The following is a 27,187-nucleotide window of genomic DNA, read 5'->3' on the forward strand; positions in this document are numbered from 1 at the left end:
TCAAAGATTACTTTGATATATCCGTTCTTAGCACTACCCAGGATCCGTTTGTGAGTGTGTGTGTGTGAATCTGTGATTGTATGTTTTGTGTGTGTGTGTGTGTGTGTGTGTGTGTGTGTGTGTGTGTGTGTGTGTGTGTGTGTGTGTGTGTGGGTGGTTTTTTATAATGCCTTATTCTCTGCGGTTATATCATCCGAAACAATTTCAAAAAGGATTAATTATTTGAAGCTGATTGAAACATCCGTCACGTACATGCCGTAGATTCTGAGTGTCCATAGAGACTTTTGGCACGTGAGGAACCATGTATTCCCAGAGTTTCAGCCAATTCGACAGAAAGGTTTTTTTCTATGGTTTTGTGCGGGGCCCTTTATCATTATCAAATAATAATTTGAATTAATTGAATTGAATTAATAATTTAAATAAATTATTATAGGTGTCATGTATATTTAGACAAAGAATGGAAAATAAATTTTTCATTATTTGTTAGAAATCTTGGAGTTTATCTATTTATAATTAATTAATGTAAAAGAAACAGTTATGTTGTAAATATTATCAAAATAAAACTGTTAATTTTATTAGCTCAATAATTTAAATACTAATAAAAAAAAGAATCTGACAACCTAAAGAAAAATAAGGAAAATATAATATAATCAGCAAGATTTTTACTCCATAATCTCAGAATGTAGGAAATCATGTTGATAATTATATATAATTATATATCTCGTCACCGCCATTTTTTTAAACAATGAAACAGCATATATTACTGTAATAATTCGTTCATATAATATTGGCTTGATTGGTCAATCACTATCGTACTAAGAAAACATTATCTTACTATCGTAAAGCAGGCAGAGAGACACATACACGCAATATCCCCACCATTCTATTAATAACGTACATGTTAGTGATCGAATAAGCACTCGAGTAGTCAGTCGGTTGTATACCGAATAAATGGACAGATTAATTGACCGTTTGTCAGCGAAGTTCGTTAGCGAAGGTCGGTCGTTGCATAGTTAAATTATCAACTTGTTATTTACTTGTAATTAGACTTATTTCGACAAACTTGTGACATGCAGAAAACATATTTATTGATTGTTCTTTTATCGATCTCGGTGCTCTCTACATGCTGTTTAGCTATAAACCAGACCTTGTTCGTTAATACTACTAAAACAAAACTCAAAATACTTGGTGTCTTCGGTCATTTGGGCAAGAGTCACTTTGATGTGTTTAAGCCGCTTCTAGAGGAATTAGCTCGAAGAGGTCACGAGCTCACTGTGATCTCGTATTTCCCTAGAACCGACAATGTGAAAATGAAAGAGCTGTTGCCTAATTACAAGGACGTCCAACTGTTGGTGCCTAAAGTTGGCATCTTTGTGAACGTTGTGGATCTTGAACAGATTAATCACGCATGGTTTCGTCCTCTGCTGGAATTACGTATGCTGCGGTTCATGGCAGATTATGCATGTACTGGTCTGCGGAGTTCGGCTGTCAAAGAGTTTCTTCGATCTAACGAAACGTTCGATTTGATTCTTACGGAAAATTTCAACACTGACTGTTATTTGGGTTTTATTCATCGCTTTAAGGTACCTTACATAGGTCTGTCATCGCATCAAATCATGCCGTGGACTAACAATGACATAGGTAACACGGATAATCCCAGCTACGTTCCGATGATACTGCTTGGCTTTACTAAACCTTTAGATTTTTTCCATCGGATGCAAAATGTTCTGTGGGTATCATTATCTAAAATGATCTACGAGTGTTGGTTTCGACCTATGGATCAAGTTATTGCCAACGAAGTCTTTGGGCCAGATCTTCCCAAGCTGAAAGAAATTGCCCAGCAATCGCAGGCGTTGCTGGTGAATACCCATAGTAGTATTCATGGCAATAGACCTCAGTTATTTAATGTAGTGGAAATAGGTGGGCTTCACATTCCGTCTAAACTCAACCCGTTGCCGAAGGACGTAGCCGAGTTTCTTGACAACGCCTATGAGGGAGTGTTATATTTTAATTTAGGATCCATGATCAAGATGAATTCGATGCCACAAGAAAAACTGAATGCGATATTAAATGTAATTGGCTCGATTTCACGGAAAGTTCTCTGGAAGTGGGAAACTGATGAGTTACCGCGCAAGCTGAATAATGTTATGTTCAAGACATGGCTGCCCCAGTTTGACGTGATGAGTAAGTAAAAGGACAAACATTCTCGTCTTCCAATAAAAGGGCTTCCGGATACATGTTGGGTTTTGATACAGCGTTGCGCCAACGTTTCACAAATATTGCATACTTTTCTTTTTTCATGTGATGGCACGTATTAAAAGTTGTTATATTAGATCTCGATTTTGATTTATTTTCTAATTAATTCTATTATTGTGAAAATACGAGATTAATATTGATTTTTAAATAGGAAAAAGTTTTAAGTCATTCTTTCCCAAAGAATAATTTGTAGAAATATTTTTTGTTTTTTACAAAAGGAAGTAATAAAAATTTTTATCATTCTTATTTAGATAACAAATTTTTATATTAATTTTCTCGAAGCTGTTGCAGTGAGTATATAAAATCTGTTTTATGGATATTTCATTATATTTATATGTTATAATATTTAAAAATTGTACATATACTTTTATATTTCTTAATTTAAATGTTAAAAGCCGTTTCATGCATCCTTTGGTCCATAACTGTCGTTACAAGACAGCTCTTCAGTTTATTTAATGTAAAACTTGAAAAATAAAACATTTAATTTATATCAATGTATGTATTTTATATCAAAATAAATTTTAAAAAATGTTTTCGAAGACACTAATACATTTTAAAATAAAAAATTCAATTTTTGTTGGAAATTTTTTTCATATTAAATATGCCAGAATTTAAGTTTTAGAGATATCGATTTAAAAATGATTCCGACGGTGAAGATACACTTTAAACATGTATGCAAATATGCATTGTACATATATGCATATTTTAATCGGTTCAATCGTTCTTGAAAAATCATGTTAACTGTTTTAGAAAACATTGAAAAACACGTTTACACGAAATCATTAAAAAAACACTTTTAAAGTTTTGCATGCAGTACACAATAATAAATTTGAGGTATTCAAACTTTCGACTTACAATTAATGTTTTAATAAGACATTTTTAAGGTTCTGCGTTTCAAAGCATTAAAAAAATAAATTTTTGTTATTGAAAGTTTAGATAGAAATCCTTCTTTATCTGTTGTATAGTGCACGATGTTATTAATTTATTGCATTTAATTGGCGAGTATTATGATAAACGGGAATTAGAGATAAAGCACAAAATCGTCATTAGGAAATGACGCGGTAAATACAGTTCTTACGATGTGAAGTGCATGTTGCGTAATATAATAATAGCTAAACTGTGTCTATAATAAGTAGTGTGACGAATGGCTTACATAGCATAGTTATGTACACCGGACATAAAAACATCAATTCTGATAAAACGCAGATAGAATTCAATAAATAATTTATAAAGAAGACTAAATATTTACAAAATAAGCGCAAGTTGGTAACAACAAAAATAATTTATTATTATGCAGTTTATTTTATTTTTATATAGTTTATTTTATTATTATATAATTTATTTTAAAACTTTAAATAACAGCTTAAAGAACAGTTTTTTTAACAAATACGAGATGATAATAACAGTATAAAGTATTATTTTTAATGTAAATATAATATGCAAAATAAATAAATAATTTTTATTTATTTATTTATTCATTTATTTATTTAAATTCTGTATGTAAGAGTACTCAGAGTACACACTTAAAAAATTTAGTGTTCACTTTAAGATTTAATATAAAAAATATTCATAAATAAAAAGATAGATAACCGTGAAAAATAAAAATTAGTCTATTAATATTAAGGAGGTTCTATCGAAAGTATCAAAGTAAACTTAAATAATTGAATTTTTTATATACTTATTCATAAACTCAATTTCCTATTTACGAAGTTTCAATTATCGACTCAATAAACGAGAAATATTGTGTTAAAATTGATTAAATTGCATTAAGTAATGGAGAGTCACTTTATTCATCACAATTATTCGGTCAAATAATTAGCAATCTTTTTTACACACATATTGAAACTTCGATTTCTGATGATGTCGTAATGTTTAAAGTTATCATAAAATTTACGTGAAGAATTTTATTTCTTAAACAGTAAATAATTAACATTTTAAAATTTATTAAATTCTATTAAAACATGTAGAATAAGAAAGTAATTAAAAATAGAACATTTCTTAATAAAATTATTTTATAATTTTTTTTTCTTTAAAAATATTTTTATTACATCATCTTTGATTTTGGCTAAAAACTCTAAATCAATATTCAAAATAGAAAAATATATAGTAACTCGTGAAATTGAAAAAGAAGAAATTCCTCATACGGATGCATATTATTGGTTAATCAAATTGATACGTAACTTTATACAATAGCCAATGAAATAATGTGTAAACAAATATCATTTTTTCGCTTTTTTTTCATAGAACAATTATTTAATGATAATAAAATTAATGATGATGATATGTTTTAAACCAAGCTTAGTTCAGAAACTAGTATTTTAGTTATGATTAAAGTTTAGTATTTTTAACAAAATACGAACTTTCTCATATTTAGGGTGCGTTCGGGGGGACGCTATTAGTGCTACCAGCATCAGTCTATCTTTATTACTCATTAAAAGTAGAACAAGGATAGACTAATGCTGATAGCGCTAATAGCGTCTACTCGAACGTACCATTAGTGGAATCTTCTATTACTTATTGTGGGTTTTTTTTTGTAAATAATAAGTAGCATTGCATTCAACTATATAACTTACAAGTCCCTATTTTTACTTGTTACATTTCAATATTATAACAAAATATAAATAATTCTTCTAATTTTAAATTATATAATACTTTATTTTCAAATTATTATTATTATATTTAAACTTAAAATCAAAAATTAAATCTATTCACGCTTTATAAACATGCCATGGTTATAAACATAGTTATAAATAATGCCTAAGGAAAAAACATTTTTCAAGAAATAAATATTTGAGTTATTTTCAAGGTCTTAGCAATGTCTTAGACGCTGTTTCAAAATGGTTATTTATTAGAGCTGTAAGTAAAAAATTTCAAGTACCTTTCTCTACTATAAGATATGAAGTTAAAAGCATCTGTGCTATTGGAAAAAGAAATAATTCGATACTATTTTAATACTGAAGAAAAACAAAAATTATTCGAATAGATTCATTTTGTTAGTAGAGGTTTTTCAATTACTAAAATATGCTTCTTGAAATTCTTTAAAGTGTCAAATTGAATAGGTTACAATTACGGTTACAGTTTTATGAACAGAAATAGGGATATATGTATTCCTATATAGTAGTAATATAGATATACAAACATTGTAATTTTTGCTAAGTAGAAATACGTACATTTTATGTATTGAATTCAATTAATAATTATTTTATATTAAAAGTCTTTAAGAAAGTGTTTTTTTTTATTTAATATGTAAGACGATCCATGTGATAAATGATCAATTTTTTTTGTAAATTATTAATAGCAAAAGAATAATTTAAATGTTTTTGGTATTATTTGTTTTAAAAATAAATAGAATATAGGGACATTGACCTTACGCGTTTTACAAATGGTGGCCACATTTCAAATTAAGGTATCAGTATAAAATATTTTGCAATCTTAGTCATTTTATATGAAACACTATCGTGAACCACCAAATTGTTGCATGATTTAAGGCATGATGATCACACTTTATAAAACAATAGATAAGCGTTTTATAAAAAAACACACAAATTTTGTAAGCTGGCTATGACATATATATTATAATAAAACCAGACACGATAGCCATTGACGTACTATGTAAGAAATTTTTTGTTGGACCGTCGCAATTGTAATTTACGCAATAATTTTAAGTTAGTAATTTAGTTATGTAAAATGACGCGTCAGTAGCAATCGTATTGATCGCATGACAATTCGCGCAGTGTCGATTACGGTCGCGAAATAGTTTTGCTTCGCGAAAGCCGTGAATTTTTACGGCGTCAGCCAAACCGCGCGCGGGTGGATTTGCAATGGTAATGCCTTGCTAAAAATTTCACTGGGTCGTTTTAGACACCGTTTGACATATTTTATTGCCTTCGCACACCGTGTGGCGTGTGCTCGATGATCGATGGCTGCACCTGCGACGCGCGCTTTTTATTTTTATCCCTTTATTTTTTTCGTATCGTTTTGGCCTTTTTAAAACGTTGTTCGCGGTTAAACTGCACCGCTGACGTAACGCGTGTTTTCATTCTATTCGTACTTTTCTTCCGGTCTCGCTATAGAGTAAGAAGTATAGTCTCCGTTAATAATAATATTCCTTTCCTTCCGGCTGGCTTTACGTGTTTTTTATGACACAAAATTTCAATGTTAATAGAAATTTATTGCGAGTCACTCTTTCATAATTGATAATCAGTTTTGTACTATTGTGTTCTTTTCTTTGATCTGCTCCGGTTGATCCTGTTGCTCCAATTGATTAATTACTTAGCGAATAGAGTAATTATTTTTAATAAATATTTATTTTCTGATAAATACATGAAATCAACTTTTCACGAAGACTTTATTTTTATGTAGTATTATAGTTACATGTTTGAATATTCGTAGATACACGTATATATGTATATAATTAAGTTGTTTCTTATCTCACTGATAAAATATTCAATAATTTTGTTTATAATAAAGAAAATTAAACGTAAAAGTAAAACTTATTGTCACCATTAGTAATATAAGACAAGGAAGAAGTATCTTTTAGTTGATATCAACTAGCAGAAACCTTTATTTAAATTCAATTACACGGCCAATATTTTCAGTTCCTTTTCAAATGACGAAGGATTAGTTGTATATTATAATTTTAATAAAATTCGTATTACGGAAGCACTGGTAAATCTGTAGTTCATGCCTGCAAAATTACTGATTTATGCACTAAAAAGAAAGCCACTTCTATATAATAGGCATAAGGCCAAAATGTCTTGATCAACTAGGACGGGTGACGCCATATGGTGTTATCACTTTAATTTAAAAATTATTTGAAAAAAGAAACGCCTTTAATAAAGTTGCGTACTCTCTAAATCACAATTAGTGAAAACTCGACCAAATCAGTGGAAATACACTAACTTCCAGTGATATACGTACTGATTATCAGTGTACATATGACAATCAGTGAAATAAATATACTGATCTTTCAGTGACTATACACTAATTCTAAAGTGAAAATTACTGAAAGACAATGAATATTCACTAATTATTACAGTTATAAGTATGCCACTGCGAATCAGTGAATATCCACTGATTAAGGTTTAAAGAGTATACAAATGATCACGACCACCAACACAAGTTGGTTCTTATCGGCACTTTTAATTCGTTGAATTTATATCTTCCATATATATTTATTTTCTGTCTAATTTTTATAGAAGAACAAAATTCTCATAAAAAAATGATTTATATAATTATATGTAATTACGTATATGATTCTATATATAATTTTACATATAATTCCATTATTATATATAATTATATCTAATTGTATGTAATTATATATAGCCGTATATGTAAATCATAATAATAGGAGATATATTTTTACGGTACAGTTTTTAATGCTATACAAAAATTAATTCAGGAATCTGATTCCTGAAAGTTATTTTTATTAATGTAATGATTCTTAAAATATTGCTAAAAACGACAAAACATGCGTCTTCTATAGTAAAGGAATTTATACACATTAGTTAATCGCTACCATACATACATTATATATATATATATATATATATATATATATATATATATATATATATTATAAATAAATTTAATATTTTTATTAAGAAATGTTATGTTGTATTTTATAGAAAAAGAATTCATCATGTTTATCTGGTAAATAGTATAATAATTCTAATTTATTTATTTTTTAATATGCTGGAATTTGTTAGAATTTTTAAATAATACAATCAGATTTTTTCCTATTATAATATAATCCATAATTGCGACATCATTAAACTTTTCTTCGGTCTCTTTCGATGGCTGCGCTATCAAAATCCCTCTGGGAAAGACCTATGATTCCTGTTGAAGTTATTATCTTTTACCACACGTCATACGGCGGCGAATAACATCTATTTGCGCGCATCGCGGTGTATAAGGGGATTTTATATTGCACGTGATTTATCACAAGAGGCAGTGCAGCAACAGAAATCTCAGAGCGTGCGATGGAAGATCTTACGCGCGGTGGAAGATCTCTTTTTTTCCGGATTTTTCGTCGCTGGGGGGGTATCTTTCTCGTGCACGCTTCGCGCAAAAAATTCCACGCCAATAGATATCCCTTGTCACATGCGCACCGGGAGATGATACGGGGAATGCATCGTGAGTGCGAAACTTCGAGTTGCGACGGCACTCGGCGTCAAAAGGGGCACATCCTCTCGACACGGTGCGTGGATATATTCGTGCGTGTTATACGGATGTAATGTAAACTCCCGCAAATATCCGCGTATATCTATGGATTCTACCTCCTCTACTCCGCTTCCCCGCCGATAGGCGGTAATGGAATTTGACATTAGAATCGACACTGAAGATGTGCCGTTGGCTTTTATGTAGGGAGAGCGAATACAGACAGTCATGAAAGAAGACGAACGACTTTTATCGTGAATATCGGCGACCGTGGAAAATTCCCGCCTCGAATGTTCGACATTGACTGCGATAGATAACATCACACACGTGCACGAACTTTTGTAAAAGTTTTAGAAAAAAGAAACAAAAAGCATAGATGTGATATTAATCATAAATGTTCACTGAAAATTTTCTTTTTCCGTTTTTATACGGAGTTTTGATAGAAACGTAAATAAATCATATTAAAAAATCTCAGAATATGATATCAGTTAATTAAACGGTCCGAGCGGAGAGAGTAGCTTTTTTCGCGATAATTATAGAAAATTGCATCAGCATTAATCGTAAACATTATATAATCATATGTAAAATACAAAAATTTTAAAAAATTATATACATTTATATTTATATGTGCACTATAAAAAATTACATATGTTAAATTACAATTATTATAGTGATTAATTTTGGGACCATTAAATATTTACACATGTAAGAGTAAAGTTACAACTAAAAATTAAGTTATTCTTTTTTATAATAACTAAACAACAAACAATTTGCAAAAATAAATTTACAATTAAAATTAAATTTATAAAAAATATTTACTTAATAATTGAGATCAATAAATAATGCATATTTTTTTTTTAACTATAGGAGGCCGGGGCAGGTTTACAGCAGAGGTAGATACGCAAAACGTTTTGTTTATATACTTATTATGAAAAAAACAGTTTGAATGGAATCATAACGTTTCTTTTAGTATAAAGATATTTATCCAATTTTCATTAAAATTGGAAATAAGTACCTTACAAATATAGCTAAAAGAAAGAAATAACTGATTTGAGGCCAGTCGAGTAATTTTAGATAGACGTTTCGAAATTTTCTCTTGACATTTTCTATCATAAATGAATAACCTCAAATAACGTAACATTAGTTAGAATAAATATGTGATACATTGTTTTGTATAATAACGTAGTATTACAAACACTTTCTATACGTTCACAATCCGAATGTTCTCCCGTAACATAAAATGTTATTTTCCTTTACTTCAAATAAAATTTTAAACACTTAAATATTGTATACGATATTTCATTGTACAATTTCTTGGTTGTAATCTTTGTAACACATTTATATGCATATTATAATGGCGGAATGCGATAGTGGTAAATTTTTCACGTATGTATTTGATGTTAATTTATGAGATACAGTAAATTGCTAAGGAATATTCGCTTGAACACCTCGGATGTTCGAGCCATGACCATTATTGGCGCAATGTAGTTGTTAATGAATTAAACTCGTAATTTGCGTCACGATCAATTACGAATTACCGAATCGAATCCGTAATTCGCCTGTTAATTGCATTGTAAATTATAGATTCTTCGTTATAAACGCGCGTGTGAACGCGTATGTATGCGTAATTAATTAATTAAATGCCGTCGCACGCGCGCGCGCGCGGTGAAGATTAGGTGCTTTTGGCAATTTCATTCAGGGCCAGAGTCATTTATAATGGCTATGTTATGTGCATTACATATATGTGTTCTCTGTGATTCTAACTTTTAAACACTAATTGCGATTTGAATATTTTTAGCGCGTGCGGCCGCCGACTTTGTAAATTAAACCATTACAGTTTGCAAGGAGAGTTGTGAAAAAGGCTATCGCATGATTTCATAAAATAGCAATAATATCATTATTGAATGGTATAACATTTCGGTTTTAATCACTAAATTAAGCAATTGATCTTTCTTTTGTTACTTTAACTTTCACTTAAACATTTTTTTAATTATTATTGAACATTTTTTAAATTTCAATACTTGATTTGTCTAGTCTAGAGGATACTAAAGTTGTCCTATTTTACCGATTAATTTAATTATTTCTAATTCACTAATTTTTTAATTGCATTTACAGAATTAAAAATTCTTTTTTACAATTAAAGTACGGCAACATAACGCACACATAAAAATTTTATACAAAAAACGGAAAAAGTTAAATTCTTTTGTATAAAATTCTTACGTGCGCATTATATTATCATCTGTACCATAACTGTGGAAAAAGATTTTTAATTTTGTAAATGCAATTAAAAGATTAATAGATTAGAAATAATCAAATTGATCGGTAAAACAGGACAAGTTTAGCATCCCCTACCAATTACAAGTTATTGAAATTTATGAACTTCTTAGACTTATTCCTTTTTTGTAATGACAAAAAATTTTGGTTGTAAATGCTCGAATTTAGAGTTTGAAATTAGTTGCAAAGAAAAAAACAATTTGGTTTATAATGGCTTATGCAATCATATTTTGTGTGAAGTTTTAGTTTTAGATAGGTAAAAAAGCGGTGTCGACAAAGCCATTTTTTGGACCACAGAATTATTTCAAATTGTGCCATTTTGTATTCCATCCCTCGATGGAACTCACAACCCATTAGAACTGTTTATTGCCTAAGTAATTAAGTGCTGAAAGTGGGCCATTCTTAGATGTCAAATTTACATGGGATATTACGCATAATCACAGTGTCTGCCTCATTTTACTTTGTTATCTACCATCACCGTACTTCCTCAAAAACTATTCGTATATATAGTGCATAAAATATGTCAAAGCGGTTATTTTATCTCTTTGTCATCGCATTGAAATTGAGGTTCATATTAATCGGTACATTTTATTTTCATTAAGTATGCAAGTAATACTTCATGCTTATAAACAATCGATAATGAAACCGTGATTTAGTCGATTCAAAAAATTCTGAACATTTAGAAAATGTGATAAATATTGGGGAGAAGCTATTTTTACCTCTTGTGCACTTGTAAAACTTAAAAGATTAAGTCTTTTAATCTGTTATATTTTGATAATTAATTTCATCATTATTTTTTTGTTCTGTTCTATTAGTTTATCTTAAAGAACTTTTCCGCAATTGCTATGTGTGCTAAACACCACTCTATCCATAGAATCTATGTGTTTATCACATCTCTCTCTCTCTCTCTCTCTCTCTCTCTCTTCTAAATGTCCAGAATTATCTAAATCGACCGCGAATGTTTATAAGCAACGTTATTGCTTGCATATTTAGTGAAAATAAAACGTACTTCAAAACTAAAATTAGGACTTCAATTTCAAGGTGATAGCAAAGGGGTAAAATAATCGTTTTGACATATTTTATGCACTATATATACGAGTAGTTTTTGAAAAAATATGGTGATGACTCATTGACAGGGTGAAATGAGGCAGATACTGTGACTATGCGTGATATCCTATGTAAATATGAGATCTAAGAGTGCCCCATTCTCAACACTTAATTATTTGAACGACAAATGTTCTAGTGGGTTGTAAGTTTCATCAAGAGGTACAAAATAGCACAGTTTGAAGTAATTCTGACGTGGTCCAAAAAATGGCTTTATTGACACCCTTCCTTTTAAGTGAATAAGTAGATCCAAATAAATATTTATATATTTACAGTTTTATTAGTGTATGTAAAAAATTTTGATTTAACTCATGTAATGCTAATTTTCTTATCAAAGTTACAAATAAATATTATAAAACGCGACTTTACATAAAAATTTGTACAAGCAAAAAATCAAATAATTTTTAAACAAATAAAAGCATTGTACTTAAATTTTACACAGATACTCAAACGTAATAATAGAACATTTCTCTGAAATGTTTATACTTTTAGTAATTTTTTGATATGTGACACTTACATTCTTAATATTGTTAATTGTATAATTGTTATCTTACTATATTTCCAGACCATCCAAATGTCAAATGTTACTTTGGTCACGGCGGACTTCTCGGTCTCTCGGAAGGAGTATATGTGGGTCTACCGATGATTTTGATGCCGATGTACGGTGATCAGTTCCATAATTCTGCTGCTGCGGCGAATAGAGGTGCCGCAGTGGTAATTTCGTACAGTGATTTAACTGAACAGTCATTGAGACACGCTCTGGATGAAGTTTTCAACAATACCAGGTACGTCTTCTTTTTTATTTTAATTCTAAAATGAGTAATCCATTTTTATCTTTCTTTAAGTTTATATTTCATTATGTAAGAAGGATTTATTTGTAGATATATGTATAATATGTTGTTAAACTCGCGATATATTTCTTGATTGATTTTTTAAATCAATAACAGTGAATTAGAACTAAAATTACGCATAATAAACAAATTAAATTCACAGTTGTTTATTAAAACAAATTTGAGAAAAAATTTTTTACGGGAAGGAGAGAGCGTATTTTGTTGGTAGACCGTCTGGAGTTTAACCAATGCAATGAAGAATTATCTATTATAGTAAGCTATTATGTCACCAATATATTGGTTGCATTAAAATCACGACGCTCGTGAGATATCACGGTGAAGAATAGTGGTACAGAGACGGAAAAAGATCGCGGCGAAAAAAGAAGAATCGCATAATCTGTCCGGATATTCGCTCCGTTGAATATCTCACAAGCCGTCTAGACGCACCGGATATCCGGTGAGTGCATCGCCGTTGCAGCAGTGCAGTCGAGGCGCCTCGTTAATCCGTAGCGTGGCTCACTGGCGTTCTCAACTCTTCCCCTTTTAGCCCCCTTCCTCCTTTCCATCTCTTCCATCAACCATCCCTCTGATCTCATATTTTTCTTTTTTTCCGAGTTCACGTTTCTCTGTTTCACGCAATTTAACGCTATCTTTTTCGTTATCCGAGACGGCAGACAGTGTTAGGAAAAGAGGAATAACGAGGATCGTCGAGTGGGGCACGAGGCATACTCTTGATGTAACTCTATGGCACAGGCAATTTTTTTTCTTCCCTTTCGACACGCCGTCGTTCTCCTCGTCGCAAATTCGAGGCACGAATCGCGGAAAGAGCGGACGTGTTCCCGGATGGTTTTCCAGTCCCCTAGCTCTTAATTCCCTCCGCCTTCGATCGACGGACGCATGGGATCGGGCAAGCGAGCAGGCACATCTGGTTCGCGCACTGTGTATTCGACGCGGAGAAATCGCATGGGAAATTTCGCGGGCATTAAATGTTTCATGGGCACCGAATCAACGGTATGCTGTCGATGACAACACGGGGGCGTACCGAAATGAAATTTTACATTATTCAATGTTGTCCTTTCCCTTTCTCTTGCACCTATTCACACACACACACGCACACTCTCTCTCTCTCTCTCTCTCTCTTTCTCTCTCTCTCTCTTCTGATCAAGTGCAGTCAATTGTTAACTGCACGTACGTTACTGAGTCAATCGTAAATTATAATCCTTCACAGTATTGCTCACGAGAGTGAAAGTACGTTGAAGATCAGGAGAGAGGGCAGCGTCTTTGCCTTATCTTTCAAGATAAGGCAAAGGAATTGTATTCGTTCATGTAATCTTCGTTTATTTGACGCAATGTTTTTTTTAAGAATTTTACGATTTTTTTTTACTTTATATACAAGATTTCTCAGAAATCTGAATTCGAATAACGCTTAATGATCAAAATTCTGAAGTTCACTTATAAATTAGATGTATAATACATATTTAACGTTTTTATTATTTTTAATATTGTAATTATCACAATATAATTCATAATTGATTTCGTTAATTCTCTATGGTCAAAAAAGTGTTTGCGCTTTAATATTTAAAAAAAGAGAGTATTTTTATTTAATTGCCGGTTTCTGTTTAATGGATTTTTATGCATGCGATTTTACGCTGCTTTATTTCGTGTTATGTATGTTCTTTCTCTCTCCCCCCCCCCCCTCTGTGTGTGTGTGTGTGTGTGTGTGTGTGTGTGTGTGTGTGTGTGTACACGTAATATTTTTAAATTTAAACGCACAATATTTCGTCGTTCTAGCGACAAAAAAATGTATGTAATTTGAAAATTGTAACGACTGTACTTTCCATTGTAAAATTTTTATTTGTGCGTATAACTATATTAGCGCCGGTTGGTATCTTGCCACTAGTGTCGACTTCTTTCAAGACTTTGACTTGAGATGGCGCATACGTATGGTGTTTTTTTTTCCTTTTAAAAAGGTTCTACAACCAATCACCAATATTTTTTATTAAAAAATATTTTTGAATTGGCTTTACAGAATTCTACATTCTTTTAGAGTTACACAAAGTAGGCACAGAAATGAAGAGAACAAGAGCAATTTCATGTCAATATAAAAAAATTATTTTTAATTTTTAAGTATTAAAAATTTCTTTTATTATTTACATGAAATCGCTTTATGCTTTATTCACTTTGTACGAACTTTGATTGTGTAAAAGAATTTTTAATATTGTAAAACCAATTCAAAAATATTTTACAAAGGAATATTTTCAAACCGATTTCTACTCTAATTTTTTTTGTGCTTTTAATCTTAGTTTTAATCATACGATATTGTTTGTATATGTTATCCTTATCGGAGCATGATTATATTTTGTACACATATGCCGTAGATTTTGTTATTGTTTGTATATTAAACAAATGTTATCGTAAAATTACAGCAATTATTTACGTAATAAAATAAAATTTTTCTTTGTTTCTAATATGAACTCGGGCATTCTTCTTTATATTTTTGTGCGTATTTTAATTTTGTAAAAGACTTACATTTATATAAAATTAATTACAAGATTAGTGTAAAACAGGAAATGTCAGTAAAACAGATGACTTTTAGAATTTTCTTAAGGGCCGCGATGCTAAAAATAGATTTGTTTTATATATTTTGAAATTTGATATTATCTTTATCATTTAATCTTAAATCTGTAAGAGAATCTAAAAAAATTGATTTATTGCAAAAATATCTAGATTTCTTATTTACTAGCTGATAGCGGGCATATTAGATCCGTCATAGTAAATTTGCAAAATCTGAATTGAGATTTGGAATTAGCAATCCAAGAAACGTATGTAAGTAAGTATGCAAAGTTTCAAGAAAATCTGCTGAGAAAAACCTAATACGTCTATAAAGCTAGGCTAGCACAGCCACTTTAGCACAATCGAATAAAACTTATATAGAAATTTAGTGCTCTTTTGTTGCTAATTAGTTGCTCCATTCCCGATTTTGTTGCTCCAGCCGATTCGGAGAAAATAGAAGCTGTGCCAACTTAAAATTAAACAAATGCGGTGGATTCCTTTGGATCTAATTAGTTGCTCTATTCTCGATTTTTTTGCTCCATCATTAAACCCCGAAAACCACCCCCAAAGTTACCCTAGAGTAACAAAACATTCTAAAATTATAAATAACTACATATATCGAATGATAACGGTTTCTCGGTTTTATTGCTCGCAATTTATAACAATTCCGATTTTGTTACTCCACCCCTATCAATTGAAAACTACCTAGCCACTCCACATTAGCACAACACCCTAAAACTGAAAATAGAAGTTCGACTGATAACGCTTTACAGATTTTGTTGCTTGCAGTTTATAACAATTCCGATTTTGTTGCTCCATTCCTATCGATTGAAAATCACCCCTAGCTGTTCCACATTAGCACAACACTAAAACTAAAAATAGTAACTATATCTTAACTGATAATGCTTCATCGATTCTGTTGCTTGCAGTTTATTAACAGCCACTTTATTGCAATAAACAATTAACAAAAAATTTGAAACCTAGATATCCTTCCAGCACCTAAATCGAGAAAGACTTTAATACCGAAATTAGTCGAGCAACAAATTCTGTAAGGGTACTTTGCTCTTAAACGCGTCTCAGCACAACCACTCTTTCAGCCAGTTTTTTGCAATAAACAATTAGCAACAAATTGAGAAACTGCATATTCGTCGAGCATTTAAATCGAAAAAGACTTTAATACCGAAATTAATCGAGCAACAAATTCTGTAAGGATACTTTGCTCTTGAACGCGTCCCAGTACAACCAGGGGTGGTTTTCAATTGATAGGGGAGGGGGGAGTAACAAAATCGGAATTGTTATAAATTGCAAGCAATAAAACCGAGGAACCGTTATCATTCGATATATGTGGTTAATTATAATTTTAGAACGTTTTGTTGCTATATGGTAACTGTGGGGGTGGTTTTCGAGGTTTAATAATGGAGCAAAAAATTCGGAAATAGAGCAACTAATTAGCTCTAAAGAAATCCATCGCATTTGTTTAATTTTTAATTTTAAGTTGGCACAGTCTCTATTTTCTCCGAATCGGCTGCAGCAACAAAATCGGGAATAAAGCAACTAATTAGCAACAAAAGAGCACTAAATTTCTATATAAGTTTTATTCGATTGTGCTAAAGTGGCTGTGCCAGCTTTATAGACATAAACCTAATTCGACAATTAAAGGATTAAACTTTTAATATTTCCAATTTAAAAGAAATTCCGTTTGTCACACACAGGAATATGTTGCTAAATACCAAGATGCGTTAAAGAGAGAAAAATAATTTAACGAGATCTGAAAAGAACTCTATGGAAATTTTACTTTAATAAATCAGAGCGGATATGAAACTGTTGCGTCCAATTGTTCGTTTTCGCGTCGTACGACGACAACGACACTACTTAACGTCAGTGTAATCATGATGTCGCTGGATTTATGAATCGGTGCCTTGGACCTGTGGCTAAGGATTCGCTAAAGTTGAGACGATATATTAGTGTGATTCCAGTTTCATTATAATACTATTCATAAACATGAATGTATCCGCGAACATTCGTTTGGTGCGTTCGGTCTCCGAAGATGGGCCTTTAAGTTATAACGTTTCTCTGCTTGTATTTTTTCGTTTGAATTTTTAAGATGAAAAAGAAGATTTTTAATAAAATATTTCTCCCTCATGGAGAGAGAGAGAGAGAGAGAGAGAGAGAGAGAGAGGAGAGAGAGAGAGAGAGAGAGAGAGAGAGAGAGAGAGAGAGAGAGAGAGAGAGAGGGAGAGAGAGAGAGAGAGAGAAGAATGTTAATGAAATTAATATGAAGGAAAAGTAAAAGAAATGTTAATTAGAACGCTAAGTTTTAATTTATTAAGTATATTAAAAAATTATATTTTTAATTACAGAATTGTATTTTGCCAACTGTCTTGAATCCAAAACTTTTTAATTTAGCAAATGTATTTAAAGCAAGACTAATTACATAATTGCAATAAAAAAATTTCTAGATTTTATTGCGTATAAATTATCTCTTTTTCCCATTTGATTGTTATAAAAATAATTTTATCTCGTTCTTATTAAAAAATAAAAAAATTATATTTATTTCAAAGGAAAATAACATATAAATTACCTTTCTAATCGAGAAGCGATTCTAGCACGATATGTATTTCCATGTTCCACGTGTCGATTATTGCGAATATGATTATTGAAATGAATCAGATCGATGTGCATCATGCCATTGTACGCACTATATGGCGAGTCTGCATTGTTTTAGAAAACACGATGCGATTATTCGAATGCGATATTATATGAGCGGAGAGAATACCGAATTATCGGACAGTTTGAAAGCGCCGCTAACATCATTTCGTCGATGATGCCGCACGAGTCATACGGATCTATAACGCGTTAATTACTCTATGCTGCGGGTTTATGAGTATGGAACAACTGAAACTGTGATATGCAGTCTTTCTAAAAACTGTTCGCTATTGCCTTTCTTTACTATCAATTAAAATGTTAGTTTAATTTATTTTAATAAACTTCAATTTTAATAAAATGAAAATTAAGAGAATTGTTCTAACAAAATAAATTAAAATCTCTGTCTTTCTCTCTAAAAAAGAAATTATGATAAGAGCCAAAAATAAGATTTTTAGTGTAAAATATAAGTTTATCATTCAAATTACGATTAGATAATTGCTCAAAATTGCTCGGCCAAATAAATTATAATATAAACGCATACGTTTTAATTCTCGATTTGAATCTTTTTAGTGCAGAGAATTGAACGTTTGTTTTATAAACTTTTATTGGTCTAATTCGTTTAAGAAAATAAAATAAGATACAGAATCAGTAAACTGATATATTTAAATAAAGTCATCACATCAAATAATAAGAACTTTTGTAAAAAAACGTCAACTGTAATAAAATAAATTCAAAAACTAACAAGACTGTGCACGTCACAAAGTTGAAAAAATATCGTTACTAATGAGTATATTTCTGTTTTGTAAGATAAAATCAAGAAGTTAAGAATAACATCAAATTATTATTACTATCATTTTTTTATAACAATTTTTATTATAACGGTAATGACATAATTATAATTTTCCATAATAGGTAATGGTAAGGATTGGAATAATTACTTTTGATAAGTTTTTAATTTGTTATCATTATATATTATTCATCAAAGGGATTTTAGTCTAATCTAGAAGCCAAATTTTTATGTTACCTTTATAAATTTAAAAAAAAAGTATAAGATTTTCTGGAACGGATTTTTTCCCTACGTATTAATACATATTTGAAGTATATTTCAAAACTTTTTTTATTAAAAAATAACTATGAATAAGCTCTACATATAATATTGAAGGCCGTTAAAAAAAAGTTTATCCATGCATGACTCTTGCGATTTCGGCTCATCCGCAACAAAAAACCAAACCGATTCTTAATTAGTTTAGCTATAGCAGATACCAGAATTTAAAAAATTGACATTATTTTAAAAAGTAAATTTTAATTTGTGCCATTTTTCTATTTTTAAAGAGTTGTAAAGATAAAAAAAATATTTTGATTTGATGGTGGTATATAAGGGTTATAGCACTTATACTGAAGATATGTGTAAAATTCTAACTCACATGGTTAACTAGTTTTTGAGATATCATAAGAACAATCTGAAAAATGTAGTGCCGAGAAAAACGCATTAAAAATTTTTTGTACTGATTACATAGAAACAATTTTACTTACAATCAATCAGCTAGTTTAGCATCATATAGAGAACTTTCCTCCTGCTCATAAGTTCTGCAAAGCTGCTCTCTTTGGTGATTTATTCTCTCGTCTCTAACGAAATTAGTTTAACGTCGTTTCGAGCGGATGATACAAGCTTTGTTCCGGGATTTTACGTAAATCGTTTACTGACTAATAGTCATTCCTATCATATTTAGAACTTTTAAAATTGGGATAATCCATGCACAAGATTTGTTAACATGTAAATAAACGAATAACTTAGCTTGTGTTCAATCGTCTCAACGTTCAAAATCATATTGACAATGAGCTGACAAAGCAAATGATCCTTCACAGGCAGGTCAAAATTAATCGTAGAAATCTTAACAGAAATTTTTATTACCGACTTAAATGAATTGAAATCAAAAATATATATATTTAATATCGCCGCTATGAGCCAAGATGAGATATTTGCGTGTATAATTAATTGTTTAAATTTACAATTAATACATGTATACATATACTGCAGCATGTACTGCGCCAACAAATTCAATCTTGAAATATAGTTCTTAGTCGGAATATATGCTGATCATTGTAAATTTAAATAATTAATTATACTTGCGAATAGTGTTGGCATGACGATTCTGATTTTAAGTCACTCAAGCTGGTAATAAAAATTTCTATTAATGTATTTAAATAGCAGCTTGAAAAGTGCGACTGCTGGAGAATCCAGGTACAATTATGGCAGACTTGTTATTTTTCGCAATAATTTCCTCACCGTTTTTTCTGGGATTTAAATAAGAGAAAAATTTTATAGATACTTGTTAGCATCAAAGATATTAAATTACTAGTCAATTTATTACATTCCAAATGAGAACTTGAAAATGAGTTTCAAGACTGACAAATTTGTCGCCGCATATGCTAATAATTGTAAATTTTAAACAATTAATTATACACGCAAACATCTAATGTTGACTTGTAATGGCAATATTACATATATCTATTTTTGTATTTAGGAAAGATCTTACTCCAAATGTAAGGTCTTCTAAACTAATCTTTCGAACTTTAGTTAAAATATAAATGTCAACACAATGCTTTATTATGCGGCTTAGGAGATCCCTATCTACATCCCTAACTTTGTTAATTTGGCGAATCGGGCTAAATCTTTTTGCAGATATATTTTCTATACCAAATACTTGCAAATATGTAAAAAAAAAATCAATTTTTTTTCTGTGTGATCCCTTAAACTAGAATATTCCCTTAAAAAGAGTGTCTTCTCTAATTCTGGTGTTACCATTATAATTACAAAAAATTATGATGTTATTACCAAATTATTATAAAAAATGAAAGTAATGATGACTTAGTTCTTTTCATCCATCATCCATTCATCCACGTCCACTTTTTAAAAAGGAGATGTTATTGATATTGTCGCTTTTCCGAGATGCTAATTGGCTGTCTCGCTATCTCATTGTCAAGTGCGTCGTGACTTGTTTCACTTTGTGTCATTTCCAGCTGTCAAACTATCAATTTTGATAGTTACAATTATCATTACAATTTATTTTTAAAAGGTAAAAAACAAAAAGTTATATAGCGCACGCGAAGCGCGCGTCTGTAGTATCTAGTCTCTGGATATAAAATAAATATACATAATAAGAATTATAAAAGAAATATACATAATAAGAAAAATTAAACGTTGAATACATGGGATTTGATTAAATAATTTTAATATATTGATCAATTCGATATAGAAAGATAACTTAAACATAAAATTAATTTGAATACGTTGCTGAAACATGAAATAAATTTGTATAAATGCGTTAGAGCAACTCGAACAAATATAAGATGTGATTGTTTTATGCATCAATCCCTAAATAATAATGGTAAATACATAATGAAACAAATATGAGGGACCATGTGACTGATTAAAAATATGATCGTTCCGTGAAAAGCCGGGATTAATTTTAATATTACAATTTTGCATTACACACACACAACAATAACATTCGCTTTTCGTTACGGCAAAAATAATAGAGCATGTACAGTCCCGATAATGAAAGGAATTAATTAACGGTAGAACGTTCGGCAAAAAGCAAATGTTTGGTGGAAGAGTGCAATTCATGGATTTTGATATATTTACATTTTTTTCCAACTTACAAAATAGTTTGTCGGTCCAATGTAATAATGAGTGGAGTGAATTGACGTCGGGGATAATTTTCTCTCGGTTTGTTTAAATATAGGTGAAGGAGATAAAATTCATGATAGAAATCGTAGCATTTATTATATTATCAATACGATCTCCTGGTGGATGTGTGTTCGGAATTTATATACAGAATAATTTAGAAAGATACTTGATACCAAAGTTTGTTGCCATTAGATACTTAAAAGAATTCTTCTCCAGTACCGGAGACAAAAAGTGAGTATCAGTAGAAAATAAGGATTGTAAACTACTGTGTACCGGGACTCATTCTGCAGAAATACTATAAATTAACGATACCGTGTGTATCCAATTATTTCGTCTGACCATCCTCCTGGCCATCAGGTTGTTACGCAACGCCGCACTTTCTCGTTTTCCACAGAGTGACTCTCTCCTCCTTCTTTTTTTTCCTCCGGCTTTCTCGTCCACCTTCATCGACCATTACATCCCTTACGGGCGAGCAGGTGCGCCGAAGCACTCGCAGGACCCGCACAGTTCTCATTTCTGCCTTCAAGAAAGAGTCCCCTTTTCTTTCTCCGTTTGTCTTTCTCTTTCGCTCGCATGTTTTTGCAAAAAATAAGAATCCCTAGCACATTTTGCCTCTCGAATAAATCCGGTCGGAAGCCCACAGTGAAATGTGGCGGAGAGGGAGAAGAAGGGCAATAGAGTGGTAGAGAGGAAGGAGAGATCGGAGAATGGCGGATCGTCGAAAGTGGAACTAGTCGAAAGGGTTACTTACTCGAGGAAAAGAGTGAGGACGGGAACAACATGGCAATAAAGTAGACAAGGTGAGGCCGGTAACGTGGGATAGAGGAAATGGAGCGCAGGAAAAATGTTTGAGAGAGAGAAAAAAGGCTGTGCGGATGAACAAAGAGGAGGAGGGGAGGAAGGAGTTAGGGATGTCGAGCTAACTCGACGACGGAACCGCACTACGTTATCCTTCAGCCGTAACCGAAGAAGAAGCGCAGAGAGTCTGAGGGATGGAAAGGAGGGTGGACATGGGAGAAAGGAGAGGGTAGAGGAGGAAGAGGCGTGGTGCTTTACCTCCTTATAAACTGCCGAAACTTTGACTATCACGACTCTTACGTGCCAGCTTGTGCCCGTAAGTACATACTACCGCCTTGGCTTTTGCGGTATGCGTACGTGTCGATGTGTTCCGTACATATGTGCATGCGTGTTGCATGAGGAAGCTCGGTGCATGTGTGCGAGGGTAAACACACGCGCACACGCACCATGTACAGTGCGCTTAAGTAACGTCTGCGAGTTATCGCGCGAGCTCTAGCCCCGTGAATGGGAGTAGTTTAAAGTCGAATTTGATTATAGGTCCAAAGTACTTTCATACTTTGTAATAGAAGGGAGAGAGAGAGAAAGAGAGAGTGAGAGAGAGAGAGAGAGAGAGTGAGTGAGAGAGAGAGAGAGAGAGAGAGAGAGAGAGAGAGGAGAGAGAGAGAGAGAGAGAGAGAGAGAGAGGAGAGAGAGAGAGAGAGAGAGGAGAGAGAGAGAGAGAGAGAGAGAGAGAGAGAGGAGAGAGAGAGAGAGAGAGAGAGAGAGAGAGGGGGGAGGGAGGGAGAGAATGGTAAGAGAAGAGATAGAAAGAGAACGAAAATAATGCGAAAGCGACATTAAGGTAGTGATCTCGTATTTTGCGATACACTCAACCATACAACTCTCTTGTACCTCGCAGTTGCGCTGGGTTAGATAGGTCACCATCGCTTATTAAAACTCCTTTTTTCCAATGGCGAATTATAAGTTGAGAGAGAGAAATTGTTGCAATTTTATGTCCCGTCTCTCATCTAGAATTAAAAAGAATAAAATAGTGATTATGTTCGAAATGTTGTCCTAATTTTGCGGATAGTCGAATTTGAAATTCAAATAAGACTCAACGAGGGGAAAGTTTTAAAAAATTGCGATCTCTGATTGTTTGGAAATTTGGTAGATCTCGTCGAGATGAGAAAAAATCCAAAAAGAATCCTGTTTGACCTTGTCTTCGCTGATTTTCTAATTTGGTACAATACTTCTTTCTAATAGAGCGCTTTTCCGAGTTAATATAATAGATTTTCGGTGAATCTAGCGTATGAAATCTGGCCCGATTTACTTCTAATCGTTATCAATATTTTTAAATATATAATTTCTTTAAAAAAAAATTGTTTTCTATACGTAAAATTACTGAACAAAAAATTTACATAATAAACAGTAATTTTAATTAATTAGCAAAATTTAAATATTTTGGTAACATCTGTAATATCTGTGTTAGTTTTTGTTGAATAACTATTTTTAGCTTTATTATTTTAAACGAAAAATCTAATATCAAAGCTCATAAAAATCAAAAGTAAGTTAGGTCTTAGAAGGAAAAATGCTGAGTTTGCGAATCTTCTTGAAGATTTTTCGCAATAGTTTTCGCGAAGCGAGAGTTTTTCACAACTTTGCCTGACATCGTTTACATTCGAGATCATCCAAGAATATTATTTGGCAAACTATTTAGATTGTAAATTTGCGAATCTTTTTCACGAGTTCAGAAATTGCACGTCACGTGGTAGAAATGTTATACGTCACTAATGCTGTACCAGCGAGTTGTAAGTCCAAATTGGCTTGCAAGCGCAATCGCACGCAGTGATCTTCGGGAATTGAACGGCCACTTCGTGTCTCCCGCGTTTGTTGGGCCGTGAGAGCCGAAGGAATGGGATGCGGAAAGCGTAAGAGTACCTCTGGATTATACGGGCGCTGGTACGGGTCACGGTTCTTTCGAGAAGTCGTAAACCGTATTCAAGACTGTATTACTGTAATACGGTCTTAAGATCGTGCTGATTATATTTATCACTTGTGGAAATGCGCGGACGTTATCTTCGAGGGTCTCGTAGTAACATTGTATTCCAGCAACTGTTTTTTGATCAGTCTAGCATTTTCATTCTCTTCGTGCGCTGCATGGAAAGCATCTTGGAAGCATGTTAGAATTAGACAAGTAGCGATAGCTACTTTCGGATAATATAATCCAACTCTCTCTTTGAATGTAACTGATATTAGATGTAACTAAGATATTTTACATGTATGTATACCTTAAATTGATATTTCGAAATTATCTAAATTTTATTCTAAATTCTAAATAGATAAAACATTTTTTACTGAATTACTATTTTTAATAGATCGTATTAATTATAATATACAAACAAAATTTAATTATGTATATTTAATTATATATATTGTTGAACAATCTGGCTTTTACATGTATATATGTGTACATATGTATATGTATAAGTATACATTATACGTATATATATTATATATTATATATACGTATATTGTATACTTATATACATATGTTATATAATATATACAATTTTATATAATATATATTATATATTATATAAAATTAAACATTAAATTTTGTTTGTTGTATATTGAGTTAATATCTTTGAATTCTTCTTTACTTATAATATTTTAAATATTAAAAATTTTAACATAAAAGTTTTTTTTCAATAAATAGTTTACTAAAAAAATATGCTTTTTACCAGAAAAATAGGTAAATGGACATCGAGAAGCTGGAAATGCTTGCTCGTGTTTCAGCTACATAAATCACATACGCGCGATACAAATCACCTGTTTACGCGCGTGATGCAATCGTTTGTGAACACGAGAACGCGTAAACTAAAATCCTAGCTTATCAAATTACTTTCAAGTTTAATCATCGTATCGAGCTAGAATATTGACAACGTTCATTCATTGACAGCATTGATTCTAGAACTATTACTGTCGTAAGAACATTAATACAAACAGAAATGTTATCATAATATGTTTAAATATTATAAGACTAATTGTGTCAACACGACTTTGGTATCAGCAAAATGTTAATGTTGCATCTACGCTTTATTATTATATCTTAAAATAATATTATACATTTGTAATAAAAGAAATAAATTATGTTACGACAAAAAAACATTAGTATAAAAAATATATATACTATAATATTCAATCTTTATTAAAGAAATTATACTTCTGGTTATATATATGAAACAATGATAATCGTGCTTATACATAAAACAATGTGTAAGTTGATATTTCATATTTTTACATCATAAGTTTTTATATTTATTATATTAATTTTTTCAAAACATGGAGTGCCATGACAAATCTCATGTTTTCAAAGTATCATTTTCTAAATTAATTTAGTCAAAATATTGTTTATTACAAATTATCAGAAACTGTAGAATTATTGTGGTGCAAATAGAAATTACATAAAAATTTGCAGTACAAAAAGATAAAGTTTACAAGGTAATCTTCAAATTTCAGTACAAAATATTAGATATATTTGATAATAATTTCAACATTATAATAGTCGTCTAAAGAGCACAATATAATTGTTTTAATAATATTATTAAAAAATTCTAATTCTTGGTTTAAAGATATTTTATTTATCTGATAATTTTTCCTCTCGCCTCATAAAAATTAAGTAATAAAAATCTTTTTATAAAATCGCATAAAATATCTTTACGCATATAAGTTATGTTTGTCTAACGCTATATCTTATTTCAATATTTAACATTTTAAGATAAAGATATTTTCAAAACATAAACGTTTTTTTGTGTTCATTATCTAATTTAAACAGCGTCATCCGTACGAATTGATCGAGAGTTTAAGTACACAGTCGTATCGATATACCGATACTCTGATATCATCGGAAGCGAGCGTGCCAAGTAGGAAGAGACAGCTCTCATAAATCAACAGCAGCAATTAAGGAAGAGTAGGAGAGAGAAAAGTTTTTGAATTGACAATTTTACATTGTTCATGCATGTAACATTGTTGTGTTCGACAATTGAGACGACTCACGCAACGTTAAAATGATGTATTCGTTACTCGGGCATGTTTAACAACGGAAAGAGAGAAAGAGAAGAAGAGAATGAGCGAGTGAGTGAGTGTGTGAATGAGTAAGAGGGGGAGGTATTTCGTATCGCTCATTATTTCACTTGTAATGGCCGGGACTGACAATTCTTTGCTTTCGTGTTTGACTCGCCATCGTGATCCTCCCAGAAATAGTATTTTTTTCTTTTTTTACAGTGGCATCTCGATAAAGCCGAGGCACGGGTCGACCGATGCGTTTCTAGACAAATGTCAGAGAGATGTCGCGTGTAGATAAACGACCCGCATTAGATAACGTGTATAATAAAAAAGAAGGAGGATGGAGAAAGAAAGTTTGCACATCGCATAATTACACAACTTCGATCCATAATGTATTTAGTAATAATTTATTATATTATATTATTATTAAATTCTGTGTAACATTATTGCGGATTATGTTGCTAATAGGACTTATTCTACTGATAACTGGTCGATGTTTGATTATCAGGATAGTTACACCAATATAATTATTCTAAATAATTGCCTTGTTAACATTGCTAATTCATCAGAGACTTAATAAAATTATGCAATTGTATATATGGTATGTTTTATAATAAAACCATCAAAAATTATTGTGTAAAAACTGATACATTCATATTTTATTCAAGGTACATTGCATACTGAGAGAAAAGTATTTAATCTTCGCGATTATAATTAAATGCAAAATAATTACGGTTAGAAACTTTATTTTTATTGTTATTATTAATATATGTTAATAATAATGTTATTTAGAATTTTACAAATTATTAAAAAATTTTTTATAAATTAT

The 27,187-nt window shown here is 31.3% G+C and overlaps 1 protein-coding gene and 1 long non-coding RNA gene across 6 annotated transcripts in view; one reads left to right on the forward strand and one right to left on the reverse strand.

Annotated features, from left to right (window-relative positions):
* The window catches only part of LOC105839541, a 58,054-nt gene that overhangs the window by 21,230 nt on the left and 9,637 nt on the right, over positions 1-27,187 (reverse strand). Inside the window, exon 3 of one of the 2 annotated variants that reach the window (XR_004963190.1) lies at positions 23,210-23,321. The exons of the other annotated variant lie outside the window; for it this stretch is intronic. This is a non-coding gene — a long non-coding RNA (uncharacterized LOC105839541). Of the gene's footprint in view, positions 1-23,209; positions 23,322-27,187 lie in introns of those variants that run through there. 2 annotated transcript variants of the gene reach the window in all.
* The window catches only part of LOC114254820 (UDP-glycosyltransferase UGT5), a 66,002-nt gene that overhangs the window by 7,467 nt on the left and 31,348 nt on the right, over positions 1-27,187 (forward strand). Inside the window, exons 1-3 of one of the 4 annotated variants that reach the window (XM_036286669.1) lie at positions 896-2,184; positions 12,362-12,581; positions 26,578-26,946. In XM_036286669.1, coding sequence (XP_036142562.1) covers positions 1,071-2,184; positions 12,362-12,581; positions 26,578-26,656 — 1,413 coding nt within the window. In that variant the 5' untranslated portion in view covers positions 896-1,070 and the 3' untranslated portion in view covers positions 26,657-26,946. Of the gene's footprint in view, positions 1-895; positions 2,185-12,361; positions 12,582-26,577; positions 26,947-27,187 lie in introns of those variants that run through there. The other 3 variants (XM_036286668.1, XM_036286665.1, XM_036286667.1) reach the window with 3 other exon arrangements.

Source organism: Monomorium pharaonis, chromosome 5, assembly GCF_013373865.1.
Source record: "Monomorium pharaonis isolate MP-MQ-018 chromosome 5, ASM1337386v2, whole genome shotgun sequence".
NCBI lineage: Eukaryota > Metazoa > Arthropoda > Insecta > Hymenoptera > Formicidae > Monomorium > Monomorium pharaonis.